The sequence below is a fragment of the Cucurbita pepo genome, chromosome LG03 (genome assembly GCF_002806865.2).
Source record: "Cucurbita pepo subsp. pepo cultivar mu-cu-16 chromosome LG03, ASM280686v2, whole genome shotgun sequence".
In the NCBI taxonomy this organism is placed as follows: Eukaryota; Viridiplantae; Streptophyta; class Magnoliopsida; order Cucurbitales; family Cucurbitaceae; genus Cucurbita; species Cucurbita pepo.
The window spans coordinates 10,918,930-10,944,755 of NC_036640.1; the positions used below are offsets into that span (position 1 = coordinate 10,918,930).

The window sequence follows — 25,826 nt, forward strand, 5'->3', positions numbered from 1 at the left end:
GTTTAGTGCAGGCAATAAGAACATGTGAAGAACATGTGAAGAACAGTGAAAGACAGACAACTTAATTTACTTAAACAAGCAGCAGAGTGTTACCAAGATCCCTTTATTCCAATCACTTGGCTCCACATGAATTGCTTTTCACATCAACTAGAGTATTATCCTTTCAGCCCTTCACAACAAATGAACAATTTACAGTGAACTTACAAATGCACCAAGCTCTTAATGGGGGAATAATAATTTAAAGAAGCAACACGAACGATACCGAACGACCTGTAAAATCACTACCAAAAATTTCCTTACACGTGAATGAAGAAATTGAACTCTGTACAAATAAATCAGCAGACTGCAACATGTGGTTTTTTATTTGAAAGAATCTGGCTCGACTTGGAAAAGGAAATGGTTGAAAGTTTTGAAATATATAATTGTTGAACCATGGATCGAAAGGGTTTTTTCACAAAACAGCAGTTTTTCGAGCTGAATTCAGAAGAGGAGAAGCAGCTGAGGAAGAAATTGAATATGGATGACTGAGATCAGAACAGGGCGGTGGGATTACAGAGTCCGAAAAGCCAGAAACGTCTGAACAGATCCAAGAACTCGAAGAAGATGAACTGATTAAGAATGTAATATTGGATAAATAGATTGAAGTGAAGGGAGATTCCGGAATCCCAGAAAAGTTTCCAGCAATTTTAATGTTTGAGCCTCTCACATTCTGCAAGGTTATGTCCTGCACGATTGGAAGAGCGTTAGGATCGAACTCATCGTCCGGGTGTAACCCGAAGTGACCAGAGGCACTGAACGCCGTGGATATGTTTTCCATTTCAACGTCGGAAACGACTATTCCTTTAATGTAACCTCCTCGTCCCTTGGTGGTTCGAAATTGAATGGCAGTGGATGAGTTGTGGAGTTGCACATGCTCCACAAGAACATTAGAGATTCCACCAGACATCTCACTACCAAAGGCAATGGAAGAACCTGAAGAGGACTGAAGGTGGACCCTTCTAATGTGTATGTTTTTAGATGGTCTGCCATAGGCGATACCATACTGATCCCAACCACTCTTCAAGGCAATGGCATCATATCCTGTGGCGATGTTGCTGCCCTCAATGCATACATGATCAGAGGAATCTGGAAACATCAATCAAACTTTGTTTAGAAAAGAATATACCTTCACTTTATTGATTAGAAACGAGAATGAATGAATCACATAATTCTTGGATTGATGATCATTAATGGAATTCGTGTAACGTATGTCTAAATTTTCGTCCCACGATATATCCATTTGATCATGATGGCATCCCACTACGTGTTATAAACCCCCAACAGAATCCTACTTTCTAAATATGATCCAACCGCTAGCAGATATTGTCTTCGGGCTTCCCCTCAAGGTTTTAAAATGTGTATGCTAGAGAAAGGTTTTCACACCCTTATAAAGAATGTTTCGTTCCCTTCTTCAACCGATGTGGGATCTCACAATCCACCCTCTTTGAGGCCCAACGTCCTCACTGGCACTCGTTACCTCTCCAATCGATGTGGGACCCTCCCCCTAATCCACACTCCTTCGGGGCTAAGCGTCCTTGCTAGCACACCGCCTCATGTCCACCCTTTTCGAGGCTCAATCTCCTTGTTGACACATCGCCCGGTGTCTGGCTCTGATATCATTTGTAACAGCCCAAGCCCACCGCTAGCAGATATTGTCCTCTTTGGGCTTTCCCTTCCCTCAAGGTTTTAAAATGCGTAAGCTAGAGAGGTTTCCACACCCTTATAAAGCATGTTTTGTTCCCTTCTCACAATATCACCATAATAGATCTCAGACGTGAAATATAGGAACTTGGTGTATTGGGACTTTATTAGAAGACGTTGGTTTTCTTAGAGCACTGTGTGGTGTGTCGGTGTGTATGTGCGCGTGGGAACGAGAGGCAAATGGAGAGATTCTCAATGGTACTCACACCATTCAGCCAGAGAGAGAGAGAGAGCCATCAACAGTAGTCGCACAAAATGACCATAAAGACGCTGAAAAAACGCTACAAACCTGGGACTATTCCGACCGTGTGGGGAGATTCCGAAGGTGCAGAGACAGAGATGTTGTAAATATAGACGTTACTACACACGAAAAACTTATATCAATCAGCATATAGACATATAAAAAGGTTGAATCCCAGTTGTTATAGCATACCTGCAATAGACTGGATGAATGTTATATGCAGGAGTATTCAAAAAAGTGAGGTTTGAAACAACGATATATTTAGAATCCTCGAATTCGACAAGGTGAGGGCGGCTGTAGTTTAAGGAATGAGAGCTGAACCAATTCCACCAAACTAAACCCTGTCCATCAATGACCCCATCATCACCTAGAACATCGAAAATCAACATAATAATACTCGTTCAGAGAACTGCATTTCCGTAAACTAGATTCTAAATCGAGGGTTCGAAGAACAACAAACCTGTTATCACAACATCTTGTAAATTGTAACCATTTATCAAGCTCCGATATCGTTTCCCGGGAACTTCGATACCTCTACCATATGAAGGTAAAGGATTGACAAGCTCCCAATGGGAAGGATTCTGTTTAAGAGAAGATCAATGTGTTTCAAAACAACAGCTTGTATGAACATCTCAATTTGTTTCATACATGAAGAAGAACATACCTGAGAGCCAAGAATCACAGCACCTTTTTCCAAGAACAGGGTCAGGTGGCTAGTAAGATTAATGCTTCCAGTGAGCCATTTCCCAGGTGGAACATAAAGCTGAGCTCCACCCTTATCAGCAAAGGATTTGAGATAGAAAATGGCATTTTGGAAAGCAATGGTATTGAGAGTTTTTCCATCTCCAACCGCGCCAAACTCCAAGATCGACACACTGTGTGGTCTTGGATCTAATGTTGGTTTAGAATCGCACTGTCCGACGAGCTCGAGCTCTTCACCGACTATCTTCGTAGCATTGCTCAATTGTAGCAACAACAACAGCAATGCCACCTAAATTAAGAACCAAAAGAAACTTAAGGGCAGCACCATGAATTGATCAAATCAACCAATTACAACGAAAAGTAAGCATTCGTGCATTGAGATAAACGTTTACAAATCCCCAAACTTCCAGATTCAAGCAGAGAGCAGACGAAAAGATGAAGAGATTGATGCTACTTATTGCAAATTACTAAAAAAAAACACCAACACAAGAAGAAAAGCAGATCAGAGCAAGATTGAAGCCTCAAATTCAGAAATCAATAGCATGAAACTAACAAAATGCAGAAGAACATCAAATCTGGGAATTGAAACCTGCCAGGAAATCAACATCAACGGGAAATGTTAAAAGAGAGAGAAAAAAGTAGAACAGAGGAAGAGAAGGAATACAGATCACGAAAAGTCAAAAAGGGTTCCTGGACCATCTGCAAAGAATCATAAATAACAGAGCAAAAAAGCAAGAACCCGAGGCAAATTGATGCAGGGAGACAATGAAAACAAGGGTAAGAACAAAAAAACGAAAAGGGTTTCTCCAGAAATCATCAGAAAATAGCATATGGGTGCATAAGATTCAAGAAGTGTGTGAATTAAAAAAGGGGGAAAAAAAAAACCCAGATAAAAAGAAACGTACTTACTAGCATCCTCCTCATTGGTCAAAGCCAGAGACGACAATGACCAAAAAGAAAAGAAAACGAGATGCAAACTCCAAAACACCACCGGAGATGGGGGAAACAGCGGCGGAATCGGCGAGGGAGAGGAAGCTGTAGCCGGAAAACGCAAAGAGAAAAGAAAGTGAGATAGAGATGGGAAATGGGTATTGGATTATAAGCATTGATGATATAAATGCAGACCCAAAACGAAAGAACTTACAAAAGGAAGGAATGAGCGAGCGAGAGAGCGGGAGCAGGCGAGGACGGTATAGGATTAGAAGAAGAAAAGGGAAGTTGGGGCGAAGGGGAATTTTTGATTAATAAAGGTATTAATTGGGGATTACCCTGTGTTTTGAACATGATTAATAACGTTTGTCGCCGACAAAATTGTTTGAAACGGCCCTCCATTAGAGGAAGATCGAGAATGAATTGTGTGTCCCTTTGTACTCAAATTTCAGGCTTTCCACACTCCATTCCCACATATCATGTTAACCTAATGGTTATGACTCGGTGGAACTAACGAACCATACGAGCCAGCCGGTTAGACGTTGTGAGGGTAGAGGGTTCGTAACAATTGCTTGGCTTCATTAATGAATATACATTGAAAACAATCTAAAAGCAAGTAGGCCATAACCTACTTAGAAACAATTAACAATTAGTCGCATCTCCTATAGTACATCTTGGAGCATTTTAGCTCTAACAAGTATACACTCGTAATAAAAGCAAGTAAAAGGGGTTTGAAACGGTCATACGGTCATGGACAACATGTACTCGACAAACATGATCGGGATATCCGATAGCAATCATAGACAATACGCTTTGAACAAGTAGGATCATGACAAACGATTAAAAGGAACAATAATTCAAACACTAATTAAACGATTAAGATACGTTGATGGAACGTATGAAAACGTAGACATATCGATCTCGAGAAGTTTAAAAATGGAAGGAGTGGGAAGGAAGTGATAAGGAGAAGGGGGGGGGAGAAATGAGAAGGAAAGAGGGGACACGTGGAGGGGTGGAATTGGGGGAGAGGGATGACAGGTGGAGGGGAATGAGAGGAGGAAAGGAAGGCGTTGGAGTGGAGGAGTGCATGTGGGATGACAGAAGGAGAGGGAGGTGGGGCCCAGAATCAATGATANATATATATATATATATATATATATATATATATATAATATGTGTTGAAAATATATTTATATTAAACCGGAAACGAGAGGTACAAAATTAACTAATTTATTTTTTAATATAGTAAAAAAAAAGTATATATATATATATTTATATTAAGCGGGTGGAGATGGAAATAAAGATTATAATCCTATTCCCGATCTCATTTATTTCTCTCTTCCTTCCCGATTCTCCATCTAAATTGAAAATCCTCTCCTCGTTGGGATGGGTCCTGCAAAACCCTGATGGCTTAACGAGTAAAACAGGCATTTTATTCATTGTACGTCGTCCCATGTTCCTTATTATCAGCTATTTATCGCTATATAAGAATTATGTGAAGACTAACGAGATTAAGGAATAAAATTTAGGAGATTTTTCAATAATTGAATAAAAATATAAAATATATTTGCCTCAATCAATGGTGGTTTGACAAAATGATGGATAAGGAGGAACATATTCTTATGACTATCAATATTTTTATAAAAAGTAAATAAAATTAATTTTAATAAAAAAATAAAAAAAATTTACTGGGAACAAAATACCTTACCTAAAATATGTAAATAATAAAATAAAAATAAAATAAAAATAAAATAAAATAAAATAAAATATTCCAAATAATTAAAGAGGGAATTGAAATTTGGAGTGAATTATTTTTTGTATTATTTGTTGTCCGTATTNAAAAAAAAAAAAAAAAAAAAAAAAAAAAAAAAAAAAACATCTCCTTCCTCCACACCTTTAATTACTATGTCTTTTAATTTATTTATTTATTATTTTTACTATAACTCAAAAAATCAATAAATTTCATTAAAAAAAAAACATATATAATAATCTACCCATATATCTTTTATCAATTAAAAATATATATATATATATATATATATATATATATATAATATGTGTTGAAAATATATTTATATTAAACCGGAAACGAGAGGTACAAAATTAACTAATTTATTTTTTAATATAGTAAAAAAAAAGTATATATATATATATTTATATTAAGCGGGTGGAGATGGAAATAAAGATTATAATCCTATTCCCGATCTCATTTATTTCTCTCTTCCTTCCCGATTCTCCATCTAAATTGAAAATCCTCTCCTCGTTGGGATGGGTCCTGCAAAACCCTGATGGCTTAACGAGTAAAACAGGCATTTTATTCATTGTACGTCGTCCCATGTTCCTTATTATCAGCTATTTATCGCTATATAAGAATTATGTGAAGACTAACGAGATTAAGGAATAAAATTTAGGAGATTTTTCAATAATTGAATAAAAATATAAAATATATTTGCCTCAATCAATGGTGGTTTGACAAAATGATGGATAAGGAGGAACATATTCTTATGACTATCAATATTTTTATAAAAAGTAAATAAAATTAATTTTAATAAAAAAATAAAAAAAATTTACTGGGAACAAAATACCTTACCTAAAATATGTAAATAATAAAATAAAAATAAAATAAAAATAAAATAAAATAAAATAAAATATTCCAAATAATTAAAGAGGGAATTGAAATTTGGAGTGAATTATTTTTTGTATTATTTGTTGTCCGTATTTGGGCTCCATTCCGTTGTCTTTTTCTGATTTTTTTTTTTTTAATTTTTAAATTATAATTTATTTTATTTATTTATTTATTTTACTTAATTCTAAAAGTAGCCAGCTAGGTGAAGCTCACACCCACCTAATTAAATTTAATTTTTCCCCATTTTTTTTAATTAATGAGGTCAGTCCAAGTGATTAATTTAATTAATCCCAAATTAACCTTATTTTTTTAATTTAGAATTAAAAATATTTTATTTATATTTTATTCTTTAGAGCGGCGGAATGTTGGAATTNAATCAAACATAAAAAAAAAAAAAAAAAAAAAAAAAAAAAAAAGGGTTTTGTCCGCCGGAAAGTTAGACCGTTACGATCCCGATGTGCGGTGGTGGCGGCGGGCGCGGCGGCGGTGGGTCACTGATGACTCAGGTCACAGGCTGTCAAACACCTCAGCACATGCACAATTATGTAATTTTTTTTTTTTTTTTTTTCTTTTTTGGAATTTTGTTGGATGTGCTTGCTGTTAAAGGTTTCCAATTATTAATATTATAAATATATTACTAAATATATTGATTGGTATTTAATGTTTTTGGTGTTTTTTTTTTTAAATTTAAAATAATAGAAAAAAATATGTGACGGTTAATATTATCATGTCGTTTATTTAATATATATAAGTTAAAACTAATTTTAAAGAAATATACGAACCGTCTGAACCCATAAATTTTTTCGAGCTTCCACTTTATACATGGAAGATTGGATTGCCTGAATCACGAGTCACTAGAGCATATTAAGGAAAGGTAGTCTGAAAGGGCGGGATAGGACAATGCAGCTAGACCAAAGGTAAGGAAGTCCCGTTCGACAACTGATGGCTGGTTGTCGACGAGGAGGAGTCAACTAGTGATGTCAGCTTCCGAGAGATTATACGATTTGAATGAATATTGATGGGAGTTGGAGCAGCCAAGATTGAATTTAATGGGGGAAGGATCATATGATATAAATAATTATAAATAATGAAGGTGGAAAATAAATAGAGTTTATTATAATAAATTATTATATATATGTGTGTTTTGATTGGTGGGACATACCCACATGTCACTACAGCAACCCTAAATTCAGCTAACCCTAAAATGGAACAAATATTATAAATTAAGTATATGTAATAGCTCAAACCTATCACGTGTTAGAGAGAGGTTTTATAAGAGATATTTTATTATGCTTTTTAATCATGTGAGATCTCACAATCTACTTTCTTGAGCTCGAGCGTCTTTGTTGTAGCTCGCTGATGTAGAATTTCATAATCCATTCCCTTGAGGTTTAGCGTTTTCGTGCAGTCCATCGATGTAGGATCTCACAATCTACTTCCCTTGAGGTCCAGCGTCTTTGATGCTGCTACAGATGTGAGATCTCACAATCAATCTCCTAGAGACCTATCGTCTTCTTTAGCACACTGTCTATTGATGTGGGACCTCACAGTTCACCCCCTAAAGACCCATTGTCTTCTTTGACACACTACCCACTGATGTGGGATCTCACAATCCACCTCTTAGAGACCTATTGTCTTCGTTGGCACACTGCCCATTGATGTGAGATCTCACAGACCCCTCTCTGGAAGTTCAGTGTCCTAGTTGACACATTGACCGATGTCGATGTCGGGGTATGAAGGGAGGAAAAGAAAAGAGAAAAATGGAAGAATGGAGAAATGTTGGGGGGGAGAAATAAGGGAAAGGAGGAGTGAAGGAAGGGAGAGGGAGAGAGAGTGATAGAGATTGAAGAACAATCAAAGGGCAAAGCAAAGTTGGTATGTGATATTTGTTGTCCTCATTAGGGAAATTTCACTATCTAACCTTTTTTATTTATTTATTTTTTGAAATGGGAATATTGGGGCCTCCAAAACCCTCCAAAACCCTCCAAAACCCTCCAAATTACACATTCAATTCAATGCCTACCTCTTTGTTTTTCATGTGCCCGTTTGGCATCCTCCCCACCATCTTCTTTTTCTCTTCTAAAATCAACATCAATTCCCAATGGGACCAATTCTTTTTTTTTTTTTTTTTTTTTTAAATTTTCCGTTCATTAGGTTCTTATTGTTCTTATTGTCAATAACAATTGATCTGTTATCTAGGTCGAAACGTCTAGTAAAAAGGTAAGAGTATACATGAATTAGGTTGGGTTGATGACTCGAATAGCCTGAATAGAGTTAACTGTTGAGTATGAGGTCTTTTGAAAAACTGCTTATCACCCAAATCGGAAGCTATTTTGAAGCTTATAATGAGTTATAATTACCATTAAGTTCGGAGTCCATTTTAAATAATTCCGACACTCAAATTTGATTACAAGTCTATGTAATCTTATAAATAAATTAGGAAAAAAAACATTCTTAGATTTCTCGAATTTAATACTTTCAGTTCAAGCGTTATGTCTGGTCAGTGGTCACTCGTCTAGTGCCTTTTGGCACTTACCGCCGCTTGTCTTGTTTTTATAAACATCACAATCTTAATTATACCGTAAACATTCCTTTCAAACCCCAACTCAAATTTGTTTTCTTTTTTCAGCATTAAATTGCAACAAGAATATAATATATATATAATTCTTTCTATTATTCTCCCTTTTTTTTTTTCTTTTAAATTAATCAAAATCAACGTCATCACAATTTAGTTTCCACGATTGCGAAATCTCATTTCGATGGAAGAGATGAACGAAACATTTTTTAAAAGATATAAAAACCTCTTCATAGTAAAATGCGTTTGGAAAACCTTAAAGAAAAACTCAAAAATGAAAAATTCAAAGCAGACAATACTGTCAGCAATAATGACTGATACCATGATTATAAAAGTTAAAACTTTATAAGTATTGATTAGAGGTCCACGCCCCACCTATTTTAATCACCATTATCCCAAGGAATGAAGTACATAAACAAAAATATAAAATAACTATACGTATATATATATGTATATATGTAGGCATATGTGTATATAAAGCTTGGGTGAAGACCGAGAATATAATTTCATACATGATTCTGTTTAGCTAATAGAAAGAAATATGCTCCGCTCCTTCCACCTCCCATTCTTAGTTTAAATGAAAATTTTCGAAACACTTTATAATAAAAAGAAGAAAATGATGGGATTTTGAGTTTGATAATGAAGTGGGTCAGAAAAGTGCCCCACAATCCTGAACTGAGTCTTTCAGTCCATCACTTTTATGAGACCCATCTAAGAACAACTCTACAATCACCTTGACTTGACCTCTGAGAAAGCTCCATCATTCAAATTTTGAACACACATAACAAAAGGGATTGGGAATTGCTTTAATTTGAAATCCTCAAGAACAACAGAGCTAATTTGTTCTTGGAAGAACGCATTTACTCAATCAATCAATCAATGGAAGTTAGGTCACCACCAATGTGATTTGTTAACATTTGAACATACAAACCTCTCTGATCTACTCATCTCAAACACTGGATACTCATACTTTCCTCTACCCTTTTCATATTTCAATGAATTCCCAGTTCTAAAACATCGATAACTCTGCGGTTTCGGGTGGATTCGGGTTTGGAAATGGGGGTAGCCTTGACATACATAATCAGATGGGTTGAAGATTGGGGATTCTTTGTGGTTTCTGTGATGAAACCTGCTGTTGTTCATCAAACAATCAGGTGAGTTGTTGAATTGTTGAGAGAATTCTCTGGAATTGTTAGCCCTCAAACAATTCTCAAACAGATTCAAGGGATTCGAATTTCTAGCAGAGCTCAAATTTCTGTAAGGGATTGTGTTGCAATCAGGGCAAAATTTCTTCATCCTATCCAAATCAAATGCCCTTCTCTTCACATTATCAATTAAACAACCGTAGCCCTACAAACACAAACAATCCCTCGTTCACATTTCTTAACCTAGACGAAATTTCCAAGTAACATTCATAATCATCAAGATTCATGAGCAGAACATGATTATTATGGAAATCAAATGCCAGATTAACAGTAATCGATCGCCATGGAAACAAAAATGTAGAACCAAACAAACATATGTAGCAGAAATTTGTATTTCCAAGAAAATGAATCGAATCGAATCGAACCTCAGAGACAAGCTTGAAGGCAATCTCAGCCTTGGGGTGCGCATTTTTGTCTGGATGAAGTTGGAGAGCTGCAAATCCAAAGCACATTCCTCAAGAAAACAAAACGAAACAAAATAGCGATCTCGTGAGAGAAAGAAAAGCGAAACTCACCAAGCTTAAGATATCTCCGACGAATAGAATCGATTCCGGCGTCTTGTTCGACCTATGAGAGTCATCCATTAACAAAAGAAACAAAGAACACAAACAAAAATCCATAAGAAAATGAGGAGAAAAAACGTACTCCGAAAAGGCGATACCAATCGAGAAAAGGGCGGGAAAAATGGCGGTGAGGACAAGAGACTGAACGGGCGGAGAACGAGCAGATTTCAGCGGCCAAATCGGATTTGAAATCGGAATCAGGAGCCATCAAGATCAACTGAAATGGAGATTGAAGACGAAGAAGAAGAAGATGGAGCAGTTCAGAGGGAGAAGGGAGAAGTAAGAGGCAGCGCTTGCGGGGCAGAGTTCATAATTTTGGTTACTTTTCATTTCATAGTGGATTCAGTTGGTATTTAGTAATATGGAATGAAACCAAATAACAATAATAATAATAATAATAGTAATAATAAACAATTTCTACATTTGCCACGTGGATATTTACCCATTTTATTTTAAAAATATTATTGAACTTTAACAAATTTTATTAATACTTTTTATTTTTATAAAAATTTAATTTTTTTTTTTTATTTTCTATATATACAATAAAAATATTTATCGACACTTCATCACTTTTAAAAATAATTTTTAAAAGTTTATGAGTATGGTTAAGACTTAATAACGATGAAAATATATTTTTAATATTTTTCTTTAAAAATTTTAAAGATGTTTTTGAAATCTTTAAAAGGTTTATAAGTATTTTTGAAGTTGGGCGGGTCTATTTTCTTGAATGAGAGTTGGTCTTCCCGCCGATCCACGAAAACTGTCTGTTTCAGGCAGAATGGAGGGTTCCGGTTGTGGTCCGACATGTTGTGAGTACTGAACCTGAACCTATTTATTCAATCAAAGACTCGGTCAAGCAGCTAATTCATTTAGTCCACTGTAAACTCATGGACCTAATTTCACTCCTTTTCTTTGACTCTATTGAGTTTACAGAGTGAAATAAGGTTCAGGAAGGGGCGAACGAGACCGAGTATATGTCGTAAGAATTTGAGAATTTATGCAAGGAGCAGGCAGGGCATCCAACATCAACTCACGATGCCTCAGTTTTTTCGCTTTTTCCGGCCCTTTGGCTAGTCCGGAGAAGGTTTAGGAGCAGTAGTTAAGTTTGAATGTAGATATCATGAACACGAGGTGCAGGATACCAGGTCGAGAAACCTAAAACTTTTGAAAATTGACGGGTATTTTTTTTTTTTTTTAAATTGCTATTAATTTAAATTGCACTTTGGAGACGTATTATGTCATCGGAAATATATTAATTTATTAAGATTTTTATTTTATTTTTTAGTATGAAGATTATGTTGAAAAACGAAAATTATGTATTTACCTTAATTCCTGCAAATTCTGTGTAAGAATTCTCCGATCTCTACTAAAATAAATGAAAAATGAAATAGATAATGGAGCTGCTTCTCCATCCCGCCCACCTCGTGGACACAGCTAATACGAACAACAATTTGAGAAAGACTAACCCCTACCTTCCTTGTTGTAACCTTTTGTGTTGTCGTTCTCTTCATTTTTGGACGAACAATTCCATCTTCTACAAAAGGTATGAATGTTTTGAGCCTCTAAATGTGTGAAAAAGACACGTTTTGAGTTCTAGCCAATTGAAAATTAAATTTATTAACGGTACCGAATGAAACAAAACAGATAAACATAAATACTACACAACCAAACTGTTTGAACACGTTCCAAAATTGTGTTAGTATGTTTCATTTACGATTATGGTAAGAGTAAGATTATTAAGCTCGAAAATGGTAATATTAATTAGTTGTATAATTAAGGGTAGAAAGAATTGACAATTAGTCGCATTCCCTATAGTACATTTGAAGCATTTTAGCTTTGATGATTTTAGTGAACGGTTTGTATTAACACAACATGAAATAGTAAAGGCCTATTTAATATGAAAGCTTGTAAAAGAGGTTTAGAACGAGCATGCAGCCATGAACAACACGTCTTAGACAAACATGACCAGGACATCCGACATGCGAGCATAAACAACACGTTTTAGACAAATATGACTGTAACAGAGAGCACGCTCAAGATCAAAAGGGGTGATAATAATTGTATGGGAACAACTGAATCCAATAAAAACAACCGTTGAACTTTTTTTAAAAAAAAAAATTTGAGACTCGAACGTGTAAAGTTATAGTTATCGAACAAAACAAGAAGGTGTAAAGATGCGTTGGACAAGAAATTGGGTCCAGGGTGGGTTGAAAAAAAGTTTCCCTAAACCCTAAACCCTAAACCCTAAAACAAAAGGTTTGGTTTTGAATGAGGAATGGGGTAACTTGAATTTCAAATTGTAGAGTGGGGGAGGAGTTTTGTTTTGAATAATTTAGTAATAATTTTATCTCAATTTAATTTTTTTTTTTTTTTTTTTTTACCCATTCATCGTGTTGGATGATGAATGTCTCACATCTAATTTATCTAATTTAAGGGATGATCATGAGTTTATAAGTGATGAAACTCTGAGATCTTTTGGGAAGTCCAAAACAAAGCACAAGAGCTTATAACTCAAAGTAGACAATATCATACTATTGTGGAGAGTTGTGTTCGGAGTTGTGTTCGTTTAACACAGAGAAGTTTATGAGCTCCCATTCATTGGAGCGAGTGGAATGGATTGCAAATTTTGTCCATTTGCCCAAAACCCAAAGAATGTTAAGAGTATTAGATTAATACAACTTTATTATATATTTGATGTGGACAAAGTCACATCATAGGGTAGATTTTTGAATTTCATGTTCTTTTAGCCTTAAATTTAAATAAATAAAAATTATTTAGAGCTCACAAGAATCACATTTTCTTCTTTATATATTAAAAAGGTTTATGATTAATTAAAGATCTCGCCGTTGGTAGAATAGGGAACGAAATATTTCCCTAAACGATAGAAAAATTTTCCTTTTTTTCTTTATACATTTTTTAAAGTTTCAAAATTTTCCTTTTTTTTCCTTACGTATACATTTTTTAAAACTGACAACATAACTGAACAATATCTAAAACTGACAACATAACTGAACAATATCTGTGACAACAATACATGAACAATATCAACAATACATAACTGAACAATATGAGCACTGAACAATATCCGTTAGTGATAGATTTGAACTATGAATGAAGTAGTAGCCAGAGCTATAAACTACTCTAAATGAACATGGAGTAGTAGCAAGAGACCGAGGCTAACTCCAATATATAATTAACAAAAGTATATAATATCTATTAATGGTAAACTTAAATTATATATCCATTAATGGTAAACTTAAATTATTGTAAATAATATCAGAGAGAAATATAAAACCTATCATTACAAATAAATAAATACATACAACAATGAAAATAATTAATTAAAAAATTCACGTGAAAAATATAAAAATTATAAATCATTGAGATTTTATAGAATGAAAAACGGAAACTGGTGAAAAATTTCAAGAGACAAGAACAAGCAAGAGGTAAGAGCGAGGAAAAAAAAATTGAAAAATAGAGAATTTTTAATAGAGCCCCCCACTCATGAGAGAGGGGCTTCCAAAAATTGACGGGCAAGCCCCCACCTGAAGTAGGGTGGGCGCTCGCTCGCCTTATGTACCATGTGTTCGTATTGGTAGGTGTCGGCACGACTAGTCGTCTCTATACGATCATTGACCAGTCGCCTTTCACCCCCTGACAGGTCGGGATGAACTAAAATTTAACCCAATAACGTTATTTATAGCCCCCCCTCCCCATCCCTTCATTGGGATTTTCCGATGTGGGAGCGCTTCCATCGCTTCTATTGCTATTGGCGGCCCACGTTCCATCCTCCTAATCTAAATGGGCTTAAGCCCGTCCGTTCCATTTAATTAAATATGAGGGTATAATTTTTTTAAAATAAAATATCAATTAGATAGCTATCGCTTAGCTTCAAAGTCTAGTCCGTGCAATTGAAATCGAAGAATTTATAGCTTTAAAGATGGAAAACATTAGTCGATGAATACACAGATTAGGCTGAGTTGGGTTAAGAAAAATTTATCAGACCAACACATAATTGTTTCATAATCCAACCAACCTAATTCTCTATTTTCGAGTTGGGCTGTCGGGTTGTGCAAAATTATGCATGATGTGGTTATTTGTGAGCGTGAATGGAGGTGCGGACATGAACGAGGGCTTCAAACACATGGCAAAGTAGAAGGTAAGAGGTGTGAAAATGATTGAAAGTGCATAGAAAAGCAATTGACTAATGAACTTGAAAAGACGTCAACTTTTAGTGTTGTTCTCGTCTTCAAATTGGTCACTACAAATAGCAAAAGACATATGGGTTTCTTCTACTAGGATTGTACCGTGTGGAGAAAAGCCAAGACATTCCTCTCCAATGTCCAACACCTTGAAATTGTGCTTCAAACAAGGTAGGCCAAACAAGAAATTATGGGTAATTACCTAACCCTTTCGACTACTAAATTTGTTGCATTTGGAGAGAAATTAGGTGGACAACGACAATATACAACCGATCAAAGTAAACAATATCTACTAATGATAGACTTAGACTGTTACAAATGGTATTAATGTCAGGTTTCGCGTGGTGTGCCCAGCAAAGACACTGAACCCCGACAAGGGTGAATTGTAAGATATCCCTAATAGATGTGTTTTATGTCGCCTATACGTAATAGATTAAAGCGTACAATATATACTAGCAGTGTACTTATATTATCACTAAAGTAGATAAAACAATACACAATCCGATTTTATGTAGGATCTTTAAAGCCTACCGCTCATCCCATACACGAAAGATTAGAATTTTATAGGTTTCTAGAAAAGAAGCATATTTGGTGTGTTGCTGGTTGCACCCACAGATTAAATGTTGGTGTACTATTGAACACCAAACTTTGTACATTCAAGTCTTCAACTCTCTTGCAATGCATTCTCCTGGGCATAATTTGGATTTTCCACGTGTCACCATTGAATTATTAATTTTTTTTATACGTCCGTATTTTCTATATTTTTACATATTTATAAGTTCGACAATCGACAATTTTATTATATCGTAAAAACTTGATAAATAGTGAAATTTTCATATAAATAATAACACGTTTAACCTTTATAATATTTATTTATATAAAATATTTATCGCATCAACATTTTTATTATTCGAAATTTATTAGAAAATTCTCAACTTTATTCGAAGAACTAAAAAGTATTTTATTTATTAAATATATATATCTTTTTTAAATTAAAAAAAACACACTATTTAAAGTTTGACATTGGTACGAGGATTTTGTCATTTTTGGTGATTTTTCTAAATGAAATCTCCTTTTTAAGGGATTAGATTAAGTAGTCGGCAGCTGGAGTTGAGCAGGTTCATGAACCAAACCGATGTGGTTCCCCCACTTGCATTAAACATTAAACATTATATTATAATCTATATATATATAAATCTTAATCATTGGCTTATTATAAAGTATTGTATTATTATTATTTAGTGGGCCATTATCAATTATCAATTATCAAATCCTTTCCCAAATCTAACGTTAATAACGACAACACAACTTTAAACTTCACAAAAACACACCCAATTTAATATCTTAATTTTTATAAACTCTTTGTCTCATCCGTAACATTATCTCATTAACATACCATATTGTAACTAAAACATGTAACCTAACTCGACAAATTTCTTCGGTTGATGGATGTGTTCGTCGATAAAATCTGACATCTATTTATTTATTTTAGTTGTCAAATTTTTAATGGCGGGTAGGAGAAATTCTTATTCGGGTATTTTTAGAGTTGAAAATTTTGTTGTTGATATATGAGAAGATCATCGACCCACCAGGGGTCCGCCGAGGGCTCCACCGGGGGCGAGGGGTAGAGACCCAAAATTGATTCCAAGGTGGGTTGGATGTTGTTTGGTGGGAGATGTTGTTGCGGCGGTGGCGGTGGCGGCGGCGGTGGGTGAGTGAAGTTGAGTTTGGCCTTTTTGCCTCTGATTCTTACGGCGGCTTGGTCGTAAGCTATGGCAGCTTCTTCGGCGGTGTTGTAGGTACCGAGCCAAACACGGAGGCCCTTTTGTGGGTCTCGAATCTCGGCGGCCCATTTTCCCCACGGCCGCTGCCGGATTCCCCTGTATTTGGTTTTGCGAATTTTTTTAGGCTTCTTCACTTCACCGGCAAGTCCCTCCGCCGCCGCCGCCGCCGCCGGAGCTTCTTCACAGCCGTCGGGGCTCTCAATTTTGACTAACATAATAAGAATCAAAGATTAAGAAAAAGACCCAATAATTGAATTGAATTGAAGAAACAGAGAGGGAGTAGTGTACCTTGAGAGGGGTGTGAAGAATTGGCGGAGAGGTTGTGGTCGAGGCCGAGGAGGTCGGAGAAGGTGGTGTCGACGACGGGATCGGAGATGATAGCGCCGCCGCACATGTTGATGGAGTGAGGGAGAGAATGAAATGAAAGGGTATTTATAAGGGGAGGAGGCGACGGTTATAACGTAAATAGAAGTTACCAAGAAACGACAAATCGGCATCAGATTTTCTTGACCATATATTATATAATATATTCCTTTTTATTTATAACTCTCGTCCGTTTCCCTTTTTCTTTTTTTATAAATCATTTCTTCTTCTCTTTATTCGGGCATCTTATAATATCGTGAAATTTAGACATATATCAATCGGGCGTACGTTGGATTGGATTGGTGATTACCACAATTCGAACGACGTTGATAGTCCAATTTGTTTGATGATGGAAGTCCCACATCGACTAATTTAGAAAATGATCATGGGTTTATAAGTGAGGAATACTAAATCCTTTGGTATGAGGCCCAAGCCCAGAACTTATACTCAAAGTGGACAATATCATACCATTGTGGAGAGTCGTGTTCGTCTAACACAATTCATTCCACACACAGTTTAGTTGATCTTCATTAATTATTTATCTATATTAAGTAAGCATTGTGACGTATAATTAAATGCGGTGATGCAATGAAAATTTATAATTACAAATTTACCACACACACTTTCCATTTTCTTACCATTTTCTTAGTAGTTGAAGCTTAATGGACAAAAACTTGATTATAAGAAACACCAAACTAACTTATAATACTTATTATTCCTATTTACCTTAAATCACCTATTAGAATAACTTTTTAACTTCAAACACTAAATAAATATAAATCTAAAAGTTCCGTAACAGCTCAATCCCAAATCGCCATCAGCCTCACGGGTTTAAAACATGTCTACTAGGAAGATGTTTCCACACCCTTGCAATGAATGTTTCGTTCTACTCTCCAACCAATGTGGGATCTCACAATCCACCCTCTTAGGAGGTAGCATTCTCGCTAACACACTGCCTAGTATCTGACTCTGATACCATTTGTAACAACCCAAACACACTGCTAGATATCGTTTGCTTTGGCCAGTTACGTATCACCGTCAGCCTCATGGTTTTAAAACATGTCTACTAGGGAGAGATTTTCACAACCTTATATGCTTAGTTCTCCTCTCCAACCAACATGGGATCTCACAATCCACCCTCTTGGGTCCAGCGTCCTCGCTGGCACGCTGTCTGGTGTCTGGTTCTGATACCATTTATAACAGCTCAAACCCACCGCTATTAGATAGTGTTTGATTTTAAAATGCATCTTTTGGGGAGAGGTTTCCACCCCCTTACGATGAATACTTCGTTCTCCTCTCCAACCAATGTGAAGTCTCACAATATCAATTAATCATTAATATAGATATCAAACCCATAAGCAAGACCTTATGCCCGACCCGACCCTAGGCGCCAACAATTCCTCAGATATAACCTTTATGATTGGCTATTTAAAATACAGTGGGATCGTTCAAACAAGACGAGACATCTTCCAAACGATAAATAGGGAAGGAGCCCCCGAATTTGGCCTTTTTGTTTAAGTAAGGGCAGCTCACTTTTTTGACTAGAAGGAAGTGAGATAGCATTGGTTCTTTCGGTAAACTGATGCATGATCTGAGACTCCCATGTCCCACTGACCCTTCGAAAAAGACAGGTCGTCAAATGGCTCATAGGGAGTCAGAAGCAAGCGGAGTCAAAGACAGGTCAAACTCACATAAACAAAGGGGGAGACACATTCACGAGGACTAGCCAACTATGCTATAGATATCTAACTTTCGGGTAAGAGTATGAACGTGAATCACAGCAGCACAAGATCAATGAATCACAGCACAGTTTTTTCTTTGTTATCACAAAACAATACAAGCAATGCATGTTGAAAACATCAGAAGGGTCACACATACAAAACCAAACCATGTAATGGAAACATTGAGTCATTCCACCAGCATATTCAGATAGCATGAAGGGAACCCGTGTAATTCTATATTCAAGAAACTACATGAACAAAAGTTGTGATACGAACCTTTAGTTTGCCAACTTCGTCAACCGGTGAATCGTGCTTCTTGCAACTCTGTTACCCGGATCTATCTTCAAGACAGCCCTCAGGTCTTCGGATCCTAGTTTGTACTTCTCCATACTTTCATACAAAAGCGCACGTTGAACAAGAACAGATACATTTGCATCATCTTGATCCAATACCTGCACAGCACAGTCAAGGATATGCCTTTCTTATAAGGAACGGTAGAAGACATGAGATTTAGTAGAGTATGTTATCTAAGCAAAAAACCAAACACCGGAAACCAATAATCTAAGAAGTTGTCTGCTAACTACTCCAGTGAGCTAACCATTTTGTAGCTCCCAGTTTTTCCCCCTCCATCAAACAATGTCTATGGTGTCACCTCCAAATACCGAGACACACCAAAGATAAAGTGTGAGATTTCACATCGGTTGGAGAGAGGAACGAAACATTCTTTATAAGAGTGTGGAAACCTCTCCCTAGCGGACGCGTTATAAAACCTTCCGGGGAAGCTCAGAAGGGAAAGCCCAAAGAGGACAATATCTGCTAGCGTGGGCTTGAGCTGTTACTTTTCTTTTTTCCTTTTATAAGAACCGAGTTATGATAGCAGTGAACAAAGGACCACTCCAGATTTCCTTCTAACTAATGTCTCTGTTACTTAGGCCTAGAATTCAGGGTGTCTATAGTTGATACAAACATAGTTTCCAAGTTAATAGGTATATAAGGCTAATATGGTACCTTCACCTTCAAAGAATGCACGAAAAGGGGCGTAATAGCAGATTATTAGAGAATTTGGATCTTTTACCTTTGTACAATCAACCACAGCTTTCTTATATTCCCCAACTTCTTTGTAGCATGAAGCTCGTGTCGATAAAACTTCAACTATGGCAGCGTTATCACCAGCTTTCTCAAAAAGAACCACAGCCCAAGAAAGCCACTTAATAGCATCGGCGTATTGTCCCTGCTTGTAGACATCGACTCCCTTGTTCTTTGCCAAAGAAGCTGTCACCCCTGCGGGAGGAGGTGGAAGTCCCTCAATCTCAGTAGTTGAACCATCCATGTCATGACCACCTCCCCCGAACTCTGAATCGAATCCCCAATCATCGGCATCCAAGGATTGCGGCGCTCCAACTGCTTCAGATGTCACTGAAGCACCTCCAGCTGAGGCTTTGGATGAGCTAAACAGCATATCAAGTGGATCATCGACAGAGGTTTGAACAGTATCTTGAACCTTGGAACCAAAATCCATTGAAGGCATTCCAAAACCATCCATGTTTATGTCAGAATGAAAACTTGATCCCTTGAAACCGACATCACTCCCACTCGGTCCGCTCGAGGGAAATGCTGTAGTGCTTGGATTTGAAGCATTCTGGAAATCCCCAAATAAGTCTTCGTTTGAATTGATCTTTTGACTCTTACTTGTTGAATTCAGATTCCCGGATGATTTAGATCCGAAGTCAACTAAAGAACCAAAGGGATCCTTGCTAGAGCTCGTCTTACCACTGCCGATGGTTGAACTCATGCTTGGACCTCCAAGATTCGGAGCCTTGATATTGGTGGTATTACTCTGATTACTATTCCTACTGCTAAGATTATCAAAGCTCCAATTTCCACTATTTTTACCCAGATTACTACTAGCTTTAGGCAGCGAATCGGCCATATTTCGCATCGAAAACGAATTTATATTCGATGCGGCACCCGATGACACCGAAGCCGGAGCAGCATTCTTCAATGGAGCATTCGCATTGCTCTTACCCGATCCCAGGGAAGAACTTACCAAATCGCCAAACAGATTCGGATTCTTTTCCACAATTCCAATGCCTGCAGTGGAACCAGAATTCGCCGTCGAACACCAGCTCTTCCCAAATATATCACCGACCATGGAAGAGGGCGGATTGGTCAAGTTGGGCTGCGCCGGCTGATGCGTCCATGAGGGCTTGTTAGGCTGCCAGGGCGGCCTCGTCTGTGTCGAGGAATACGAAGAACTAAAGGAAGCGTATGAAGAATATGATGGGGTTTTGTTTTTCTGATCGTTGAGTGATTTGGAGCGAGAGGTTCCAAGTCCCAAATCGAAATCGAAATTCTTCCCAAGATTAGAATTCATGGCTAGTTGAATTCAAATCCCTAGATAAGGAATCAAATTAAGAATTGAAAAAGGATCTACCCTTTTCAGAAGCGTACCTAAGCGGAAGAGATCAAGGACTCGGCAATCAGGTGGAAAAACAACCTATAGATCCGACGACAGTGGAAGGCGGCGGCGGCAGCGGAAGGTGCGGCGGAAGATGGGTAGAAATGGGGACGGTGGTGCGGGGCAAGGTTCCAAAGAGTCTCTCGTCAATCGCCCTCTCTGGTTCTTTGTAGCCTCACCGACCTGACTCTTGCCGGTCAATATATAGTTTTTATCATTTTTTAATGTAAATAAAATAAAATAATCCAATATTTGTGAACAGTCAGGTTCATCTAACCTGATATGAGAGTCATGCCCTAAATTTAGTCATGCCAATAGATGGGTAATCCTCAAATATCGAACAAAACACTCCAAAAGATAAAGGAGTCAAGCCTCTCGAAGGGCAGAAAAAAATGACTAAGACTCCAAAGGAGTCGAGCCTTGATTAAGAGGAGGTGCACTTTGTTCGAGGGGAGGTGTTGGATGATGAAAGTCCCACGTCGGCTAATTTAGGGAATGATCATGGGTTTATAATCGAGGAATACTCTCTCCACCGGACAATGTCGCGGTGTTGAGCACGAGATTATATTCTCTATTTCAACCCATATTATATATATATTAAAAAATTAATTAATTAATTTTAAGACTCTTCCGAAAGTATTTGATGTATGTTAGATTTATTATTTTTTATTTTTAATTATAAAAAACTATGTTGTAATATTAAATAACACCGGAATAAAAATAAGACAAATTAAAAAGAAAAATATATAGATGAAATACGCTTTCATTCTTCTTTCACTGATCGACACGTACAAAAATGTCTCTTAAAACTTGTATATCTAAGTCAAAACCCACCGCTAGAAAATGCAAATACGCTACGAATACACTGAAATTGACCTTATTTTAAGTCAGTGTAGGAGGGGGGCAGCCCTAATGATGCTAAAATGTTGAATTAAGAACGGTGAAGGTGTTGAGAGCACCCATGCAATTGAAGCGCCCAAGTTCATACTTCTCCGGCGGGTGAGTGGCGGTGAGATTGATGTAAGAAAGGTGAACGTTGTTACAAGGCATGGTTGAACTGCACTCTATATTTACTGCGAACTTAGTGTTGTAAGTTCCACTGATGTTTCTCATGTTCATCTCACTCAGCTTCACACTTTGATGACTGATAAAACATAAAACACGAACACTTCGTTACTCGAAGCAACAAAAAAGAGAGCTATCAACTCCCGTTACGTATCACAGTCAACTTCACGGTTTTAAAACGTGTCTTCTAGGGAGAGGTTTCCACACCCTTATAAGGAATGCTTCGTTCCCCTCTCCAACTAATGTGGGATCTCGCAATCGACTCTCATTGGGCCTAGTGTCCTCGCTGGCACACTGTCCGATGTCTGACTCTGATACTATTAGTAACAGCCCAAGCTCACCGCTAGCCGATACCCCAGCCTTATAAGGAATGCTTCGTTCCCCTCTCCAATCAATGTGGGATCTCGCAATCTACCCTCCTTGGGCCCAGTGTCCTCGCTGGCACACTGTCCGATGTCTGACTCTGATATTATTAGTAACAGCCCAAGCCCCAACCAATGTGGGATCTCGCAATCCACCCTCCTTGGGCCTAGTGTCCTCGCTGGCACACTGTCCGATGTCTGACTCTGATACTATTAGTAACAGCCCAAGCCCACTGCTAGCCGATATTGTCTACTTTGGCCTCAAAGGTTTAAAACGTGTTTGCTAGGGAGAAGTTCACACCCTTAGAACTAATGATTTGTTCCCCTCTCCAATCAATATGGGATCTCGTAATCCACCCTTCTTGAGCTCAGTGTCCTCGCTGGCACACAGCCCGATGTCTGGCTCTGATACCATTAATAACAGCCCAAGCTCATCATTAGCAAATATTGTCTATTTTGACCAGAGAGGTTTCCACACCCTTACAAGAAACGTTTCGTTCCCCTCTCCAACCAATGTGGGATCTTGCAATCCACCCTCCTTGGACTCAGTGTTCTCACTGGCACATTGCCCGATGTCTGGCTCTGATACCATTAGTAACAGCTCAAGCCCACCGCTAGCAAACATTGTCCACTTTGACCTCACAGTTTTAAAATGCTGCTAGGGAAAAGTTTTTACATCCTTATAAAGAATGTTTTGTTCTTCCTCCAACCAATGTGGGATTTCGCAATCCATTAGTAACAGTCCTGTAATCAATCGAATTAGGCATCAAAATAGTTTACCTCTTTCATGTCACAAGAATGGTTAGGACAATAACGTTGATCTATGATAATGGGATTTGAGACATTGTTCATCACAATGTTTTGAAACGTCAAATGAGCAGCATTACTTGAATAATTTCCCGGCCATGTCTTGACCCTCACTCCATTTTGAGTATGACTTATGGTACAATTCTCCACTCTTATTCCTATCACATCCATCTCGTTCTTGTACCTCCCTAGGCTCCCAACGCTGCATTACATCGTAAACGTCACAACCCAATTCTTTAAAATAATTAACTTCGAAAGGATTAAACAATACCTAATTCCATGACCTGGGCCCATCTAATATTCGAAACTAATACGTCGAAGCTACCAGGTCCAATGGAAACACAATCGTCCCCGACTCCGATGTGGGAATTGACAACGTTAATATTGGTGGAGTTACTAATATGGATGCCATCGGTGTTCTGACTATTCCAAGGCGCCATAATATTAAACCCATAAAGATGAATATGGTCGCACCCATGCATGGCTACGTGAAAGCCCTTGCTATCTACAAGGCTTATGTCTTTCACTATCGCATGTGACACATCCGTCACCTTCAAAGACTATTTTGAAAAAAAAAAAAAGACATTCAAGTTTAAAATTTAGATACTTAATTTAGCTGCTAGTATTTTAATTATATGTGTTGGACGAACACGACTCTCGACAATGATATGGTATTGTCCACTTTAGGTTGTTTGTTTATAAGCTCATGATTATTCCCTAAATTAATCGATGTGGTTCTTTCATGATCCAACAATATGTTTACCGTGGTGAAAATGGGACAAGTCATGCGGTGGCGCCAGGCGGAGCCGAAGGACCAAGTTTGGGCGCCTTGGCCGTTGAGAACGGCGGATCCCTCGAGGCCGGTGAGGAGGAGGTGGCGAAAATGAGGACTTTGGGTGAGAGGTTGTTGAAACATGGGCCGGAAAATGTGACTCCGGCGACCAAGTAAGTGCCCTCCGGTATTAAGAAAATGGAGTCTCCTCTGAAAGCACAAGCTTCTTCCCACGCCGCCATAAATGCCTATAATGGGTTGAGTTGGTTAATCGAGTTACTCGAATCGAGTTATTTTTTTTAATTATTTAAAAAAATGGTACTTTATTTTTATATATCAAATATTTAACAGTCACAATACATCACTAATATTAATAAAATATATATATATATATTTTAAAAAATAAAGTAGGTTGAATGGGATTATAATCATATTTTTGAGCCATTAAAAAATAAAAATAAAAATAAAATTTTTTAAAAAATTAATAAAATTTAAAGGGTGTAATTTGGTAGATAAATTAGTGAAATTTTATAATAATAATAATAATGAAAATAAAAAAGTAATTTACCAAGCTGTTCTCCGTCTTCCCATCAGCAACTGCGCCATAATCATTTACATTAAAAACACCCCGTACACTCAAAGGAAATTCGCCGGAGGGCTCCGGCGCAAGAGAATCAAATCCACCGTCGGCAGATTCAAGAGGCGTGTCCGGGGAGAAAGTGCTTGCAGATACAGAAAGGGCCAGAAGAAAAGACAGCAAAAATGGTGAAAGCTCCATTGTTCTTGAAATTCTCGGATGCAAGAAATTATGGAGGATTGACCATCTGATGAATTGGTTGAATCACTTGGAGTTTCTTCCTCCTACTTATAGCTTGTTCGTTTCAGAACCTGAAATTAAAATTTCAATAAGGTTCGTTTCTGGTCGTATTTTCATTTAATTTCATTTAATTTTTGTTTGCCATTTCTTTATTGAGTTTTTTAGCCTTTGGTGAATGCCAGTTATTTAACTTTGCACCATGTTAATTTTGTTTGAAAATGAAGTAATGATGAACAATGTAACAATCGGAACTATTTTCTTGAATTTAGGGTTCTTATGTTTGATATGCTTATCGATCTTTTTTAGGGTTCTTCGGTTTGGCTTTTGATTCTGTAAATTCTGTAAGGAACAATGATCCGAAATAGAATTGCTACTCAAAATGTTTTTTGAATTAGATTGAATCTGAGAAGCATCGAGCCTCTGTAACATGACTTATGAATCATGTCATGTTACAAATTAAGCACAGAAGAATATCAGAAAAGTAAGCAAAAAAAAAAAAAAAAAAAAAAAAAAAAAAAAAAAAAAAAAAAAAAAAAAAAAAAAAAAAAAAAAAAAAGAAGAAGAAGCTTGAACTGTAGCCTGAAGGGTATCATTTGCAAGGGGGTGGAAATTGAACTCCTCTGTAGCCTACTTTTGCATTGGTACAAGTAGAAACAAATGGCAAGGATTTCTTTGGAGGGCCACTGTATTTCAAATTGATGTTAAACAACTCTATGTTTTGGCATGGAAACCGCTTACTGCACTTGAGATGAACTGCTACTGAAGAGATTGTGGATCCTTTGACATTAATGAAATGAACATCGCTGATTTTGACTCGTGATGGCTGCATTGCGTAATCGATTAAACAAGGTTAGTAGATAAGAAGTTGCATTGGAAGAAGCGGGGAGGGGTGG

The 25,826-nt window shown here is 37.1% G+C and overlaps 5 protein-coding genes, 1 long non-coding RNA gene and 1 pseudogene across 6 annotated transcripts in view; 1 reads left to right on the forward strand and 6 right to left on the reverse strand.

Moving 5' to 3' along the window:
- Positions 1–36: 36 nt before the first annotated feature.
- On the reverse strand, positions 37–4,000 carry LOC111790124 (probable polygalacturonase). The gene is made up of 7 exons (XM_023670950.1): positions 3,828–4,000; positions 3,593–3,718; positions 2,646–2,972; positions 2,442–2,562; positions 2,174–2,348; positions 2,030–2,100; positions 37–1,125 (listed from the first exon to the last, which is right to left on the reverse strand). The coding sequence occupies exons 2-7, from the start codon at positions 3,605–3,607 to the stop codon at positions 452–454; spliced, it is 1,383 nt and encodes a 460-aa protein (XP_023526718.1). The 5' UTR covers positions 3,608–3,718; positions 3,828–4,000; the 3' UTR covers positions 37–451.
- Positions 4,001–9,589: 5,589 nt separating this feature from the next.
- On the reverse strand, positions 9,590–10,911 carry LOC111790126 (dnaJ homolog subfamily B member 9-like). Its single transcript, XM_023670952.1, has 4 exons — positions 10,665–10,911; positions 10,535–10,586; positions 10,385–10,452; positions 9,590–10,164 (listed from the first exon to the last, which is right to left on the reverse strand). Exons 1-4 carry the CDS (start codon positions 10,788–10,790, stop codon positions 9,706–9,708), a joined length of 705 nt encoding a protein of 234 aa, XP_023526720.1. The 5' UTR covers positions 10,791–10,911; the 3' UTR covers positions 9,590–9,705.
- A 5,189-nt stretch (positions 10,912–16,100) lies between these two features.
- On the reverse strand, positions 16,101–16,982 carry LOC111790127 (ethylene-responsive transcription factor ERF071-like). Its single transcript, XM_023670953.1, has 2 exons — positions 16,857–16,982; positions 16,101–16,776 (listed from the first exon to the last, which is right to left on the reverse strand). The coding sequence occupies exons 1-2, from the start codon at positions 16,960–16,962 to the stop codon at positions 16,325–16,327; spliced, it is 558 nt and encodes a 185-aa protein (XP_023526721.1). The 5' UTR covers positions 16,963–16,982; the 3' UTR covers positions 16,101–16,324.
- Positions 16,983–18,719: 1,737 nt separating this feature from the next.
- LOC111791413 lies at positions 18,720–21,292 on the reverse strand. Its single transcript, XM_023672739.1, has 2 exons — positions 19,728–21,292; positions 18,720–19,104 (listed from the first exon to the last, which is right to left on the reverse strand). Exons 1-2 carry the CDS (start codon positions 21,024–21,026, stop codon positions 18,931–18,933), a joined length of 1,473 nt encoding a protein of 490 aa, XP_023528507.1. The 5' UTR covers positions 21,027–21,292; the 3' UTR covers positions 18,720–18,930.
- Positions 21,293–23,296: 2,004 nt separating this feature from the next.
- Positions 23,297–24,358, reverse strand: LOC111790285 (annotated as a pseudogene).
- A 336-nt stretch (positions 24,359–24,694) lies between these two features.
- On the forward strand, positions 24,695–25,321 carry LOC111791343. The gene is made up of 2 exons (XR_002814634.1): positions 24,695–25,026; positions 25,240–25,321. It is a non-coding gene; the product is annotated as an uncharacterized LOC111791343 (long non-coding RNA).
- A 118-nt stretch (positions 25,322–25,439) lies between these two features.
- The window catches only part of LOC111791341 (exopolygalacturonase-like), a 1,884-nt gene continuing 1,497 nt past the window's right edge, over positions 25,440–25,826 (reverse strand). Inside the window, exon 5 of the mRNA XM_023672633.1 lies at positions 25,440–25,756. Coding sequence (XP_023528401.1) covers positions 25,523–25,756 — 234 coding nt within the window. The 3' untranslated portion in view covers positions 25,440–25,522. The remainder of the gene's footprint in view (positions 25,757–25,826) is intronic.

What these genes read in the sequence shown, in the direction of transcription:
- LOC111790127 (XM_023670953.1), bottom strand. Translation starts at nt 16,962, where the DNA reads ATGTGCGGCGGCGCTATCATCTCCGATCCCGTCGTCGACACCACCTTC. An exon ending in TTCTTCACACCCCTCTCAAG is followed by an intron (nt 16,777 to 16,856) that starts GTACACTACTCC and finishes TTATTATGTTAG; the next exon opens with TCAAAATTGAGAGCCCCGAC.
- LOC111791413 (XM_023672739.1), bottom strand. Translation starts at nt 21,026, where the DNA reads ATGAATTCTAATCTTGGGAAGAATTTCGATTTCGATTTGGGACTTGGA. An exon ending in CTGTGGTTGATTGTACAAAG is followed by an intron (nt 19,105 to 19,727) that starts GTAAAAGATCCA and finishes TGTGCTGTGCAG; the next exon opens with GTATTGGATCAAGATGATGC.
- LOC111790126 (XM_023670952.1), bottom strand. Translation starts at nt 10,790, where the DNA reads ATGGCTCCTGATTCCGATTTCAAATCCGATTTGGCCGCTGAAATCTGC. An exon ending in TCGGAGATATCTTAAGCTTG is followed by an intron (nt 10,453 to 10,534) that starts GTGAGTTTCGCT and finishes TTGGATTTGCAG; the next exon opens with CTCTCCAACTTCATCCAGAC. An exon ending in CCTTCAAGCTTGTCTCTGAG is followed by an intron (nt 10,165 to 10,384) that starts GTTCGATTCGAT and finishes TTGTGTTTGTAG; the next exon opens with GGCTACGGTTGTTTAATTGA.
- LOC111790124 (XM_023670950.1), bottom strand. An exon ending in CTGTGATTCTTGGCTCTCAG is followed by an intron (nt 2,563 to 2,645) that starts GTATGTTCTTCT and finishes TCTCTTAAACAG; the next exon opens with AATCCTTCCCATTGGGAGCT. An exon ending in ACAAGATGTTGTGATAACAG is followed by an intron (nt 2,349 to 2,441) that starts GTTTGTTGTTCT and finishes TCGATGTTCTAG; the next exon opens with GTGATGATGGGGTCATTGAT.